Raw genomic sequence first — 3868 nt, 5'->3', positions numbered from 1 at the left:
CAAGTCCACCCCAACCATGCGCCCCGAGACCACAGTGAAACAGATCCACCATGAACCGAACCTTGTTATGTTTGTCCACTCATTTATTAAGGGGTGTCCTTTAACTTCTCACCTGTTTACAATCTGTGTTCCATATTTTTTTCACTTTGGAGGGCCAAACTGAAAGTTAATAAGAGCAGATCAAGTCAGTGGGTTAGAAGGACCTTTGAGGTCAAGTGAGCTGGTGCTCCAACTCAAAAGCAAGCTCCTATCACAATGTTATGTATTATAATCAGTTGTGTTGTTTTGTTAAGATGTAAGTGGTACTAGGATCTGTATCAATTTGCCTGCTTTTTTGTTATAACAATTAAAAAAAACATGCTGGCCAAATTGATTCTTATTGCTGGCCCACTTTGTGAAGGGCAAGCCTGGACTAAACATTATTTCCAATAACCCATTTTTACCACTAGATGGCGCTGTAACCTCGTTGTTAGCAGTGTGCTGAAGGTTAGAAATAGGTCAGTTCATTCAAACCTTTATCATATTGAGCCTGTTTTATTTGTCGTCTCTTTAATTAAGGCTTAGTAAGACTGAAAATAGCAAGACAGGTAATAAGAACTCAGAGCAATTCTTTACTGTTGCTGATGTATCCAGATGAGACCATATGGCAGAGTGTGCCAACATTACAGGCCTCATGCACCACAAGGTGGTGTAGTTTGATCAGCTTTTAGCATCAATCAAGCACAGTAACGTTTATTTCAGAAGTGCCCATGTACTGTATGATTAGAGAGTTATATTCTTCATGTAGGCCCCATTGTGATGATGCATGGATGTTACAGGTGATGGCCCTTCAGCTCCCATGATCAAGGCAGCACATGCTCAGTTTAGCAGGCTGAAGCGGTGCCAGGGATGTCGATGTTCATCTGCTGAGCACGGCCTTTTAAGATTTATGAATGATCAGAGCTGTAACATCCTCTCTTCTTCACCATTTAGGAAGTTTCGACTGCCGTAATCTGATGGCAACTCGTTCTTTGGAAAATTAGAAGCTCTCACAGGAAACTCCCTTCGTTTGATTTCCAACCACTCGACCTCAAGATTCATCTGAGTACATCCTGTTGTGTCAGCATTTCATTGTCATCCAGAGCCCAAAAAGTCACGTCAGCGTCACTGCCCCCCCACCCCCCGCTTCTGAATAACTCCACCTCAGATCAAAACGCAATCTGAGATATCAATACATAAGCATACAGGCCAAACTGTTTCACATCTTGTTTTTTTTTTTATTTCATTACATAAGAACATACATACAAAGCACACTTTATAATAAAGAGTTTATGAAACTCACAGCACATTGTCTGTAGAAATGACACAATCCCTACAAACATTTATAATTAACTCTAGTATAGAGTTCTGATTATACCTAAGAAAACCCCCAAAACTCCCATTCAGCCTTACATACCCACAAGCAGATATGTACACATTCGGTTTGAAGTTGTAACAGTCTCCAGATTGTTAGAAATCAGATTAGGGTAGGTGATGGTGGTGGTGATGGGGGGGGGGGATAATTATGTGATGATGAGATGATGTGAGACTAGAAAAGGGTTCAGGGTTGGGTGTTTAGGTTACGAATGAAACACGCACAGAAAAAAAAATAAAATAAAAAAATAAAAATAAAAAAATAAAAAGAACAAATGTACCAATATTTCTACTTCTTCTAGCTACAGGGGATCCCAGGGTTGTTTCTTTGTCGAAGGGAGGGCACATAAAGCCGGTCGCTTTCGCTTTCCAAATCCTGGCTTCTGCTTTGGTGTGTTGATTTGTCTTGTCCAGGGGCCGAAAAAAGAACGAGTCTCTGTTTTCCTGCTCATGCACTACTGTTGATCCCCCACTCATCTTGGAAACAGTTTTTTTTTAAAAACCCTCCACCTCCCTCCTCCTCCTCCTTCTACTTCTTCCAAATACCTATCCCACCCTTTCTTGCCCCTCTTGTCCTCTTGCCCGGAGTGAAGTGGAGACATGTGTTTTCCCTGCACCTGCATGGAGAGAAAGGAAGAAAAGTGAAGTCAGATCTCTCCCTCTCGCCCTCACCCCTCCCCTCCCTGCAGAGGCGAGCAGACAGACTGGCGCCTCGCATGGAACTTTCATTAACCCCAGGCAGATAGCGATGAATCCGCTACACAGTCACTGGCCTGTCTAATTGGCAACCATGGCGAATGTGCAGGGTAAAGAGACTTTCATCACATCAATGCCAACACTATTCTGGCTCGAATCTCTCTCCTTTTTTATGTTTTAGTGTTATTTTGAACGTCACAAGAGAACAACACAGTGGTGATTCTTAAAACGACTTGCCCTGGAGATGGGAAGTGTTTTTTTTCTCTCTCTTTTTCTCTCTCTTCTCTAGCCAATTCATCTTGTGATCTTTAATTTCTGAAAAAGATGTGACGGATTGGGAGTTAAAACACACACACACACACACACACACACACACACACACACACACACACACACACACACACGTACCGTGATATGTCAATGTCATCTTTAGTGGCACAATCGTCCTTCTTCTTTGGAGAAATTGCGCGTAAGATCCGCAGTCTGGATGGAGAGCAGAGAGAAGCAGGCTGGGGGTTAGACGCTGATACTCTTATTTTATTTTTTCAACCGCATGTAATGAAGAAACAACAGTGCTGCTGCCCGTAACCATGACACATAAGAGGACATCTGCCGCTGCATAGTACTAGTCTTTAAACACACACACACACACACACACACACACACACCACAGCGCCGTGCATGCAGGCGGAGACGCGTGAGTGGAACAAAGTTTACAGCCATCCGCAGACTATGACACGAAACGATCCTCCACTTTTCAGGTGCAGAACGAAAAACAAAAGTGCCAGTATCAGTGCTGCTGAAGGACACGCATCCATGCCCGCATGCATCCCCCTCTCTCCCCTCCACCCCTCACCTTTATTGACAAAACCATCTTCGGCGCGGCTGCGTCCTCCGCCTCCAGCGCGATCTGCAGGTCGAAGATGTAGTCGATGACGTGCTGCAGGATCTCCACCTGGCTCACCGCCTCGTCCTGCGGGATGCTCGGCACCAGCTCCTTCAGCTTCGAGTAGCAGTCGTTCATGTCGCACAGCGCGCTCACCTGCTCCTCCAGACACGAGTGTTTATTCCGGCTGATGACGAGGCTCTGCTCCGAGAGGCAGCACACGGCCTTGTAGCAGCTCCTCACCGAGCGGACGGGACTGATGGCTTTCATGGCGGGAAAATAGACGTGTTGCGTCAAACAACAACAACAAGGAGAGTCGGTTCGGTGTGCGAACAGAAGTGAGTCGGTCGCCTTGCGGTCTCCAGGAAAAAGCTACAGTGCTGTGACAGCGGCGTACAGTCAGGCCTTTATACGCAGCACGCCCGCTCACGCCCCCTTTCTCGCATCGCGCTCCGATTGGCCAGCGTACGGAGACGGCCCGCGCTCATTGGCCGATATCACCTTGGAAGGGCTGGAAAGAATGAGGAAATTAGGCTGGGATGCCTGGAGGGGATTGTCAATCAATTAGTTACCTCTTTCAGGTGGTGGGATTTGTTTGAAACGGGTGGGCTGAAGTTCTCAAAAGTAGGACACACAACAAGTTTGGAAGAAAAAAAAAAAGATTTATACTTTTACTTCACTACTACTGCTCATGTCTCCAGGAGATGGCTGTTTTAATTATAGACTCATCACACTTTCCATATTACATTTACTTTTACAATCAGCAATAAATCCTGCAAGATTTCAAAATGAAAGTCTTGTCTGGTAGACGTACTCCAGAGATGTTCATCATGGTTTATTTTATTGATTACTGTAAATGTGTCATGACGTCTGGCTGCATGTCAGAGTGTGTCG

General features: G+C 45.1%; 1 protein-coding gene across 1 annotated transcript; it reads right to left on the bottom strand.

Annotated features, from left to right (window-relative positions):
- Positions 1–1232: 1232 nt before the first annotated feature.
- On the bottom strand, positions 1233–3366 carry id3 (inhibitor of DNA binding 3). Its single transcript, XM_037072225.1, has 3 exons — positions 2945–3366; positions 2497–2571; positions 1233–2009 (listed from the first exon to the last, which is right to left on the bottom strand). The coding sequence occupies exons 1-2, from the start codon at positions 3242–3244 to the stop codon at positions 2518–2520; spliced, it is 354 nt and encodes a 117-aa protein (XP_036928120.1). The 5' UTR covers positions 3245–3366; the 3' UTR covers positions 1233–2009; positions 2497–2517.
- Positions 3367–3868: the final 502 nt, after the last annotated feature.

The sequence above is a fragment of the Acanthopagrus latus genome, chromosome 16, assembly GCF_904848185.1.
Source record: "Acanthopagrus latus isolate v.2019 chromosome 16, fAcaLat1.1, whole genome shotgun sequence".
In the NCBI taxonomy this organism is placed as follows: Eukaryota; Metazoa; Chordata; class Actinopteri; order Spariformes; family Sparidae; genus Acanthopagrus; species Acanthopagrus latus.
This window is presented reverse-complemented; position numbering and strand designations above follow the sequence as displayed.

Excerpts from the sequence above, each read along its gene's own strand:
- id3 (XM_037072225.1), bottom strand. The coding sequence starts at position 3,244 with ATGAAAGCCATCAGTCCCGTCCGCTCGGTGAGGAGCTGCTACAAGGCC. Across the intron at positions 2,572-2,944 it reads AGATGGTTTTGTCAATAAAG|ACTGCGGATCTTACGCGCAA; the intron begins GTGAGGGGTGGA and ends CTCTCCATCCAG.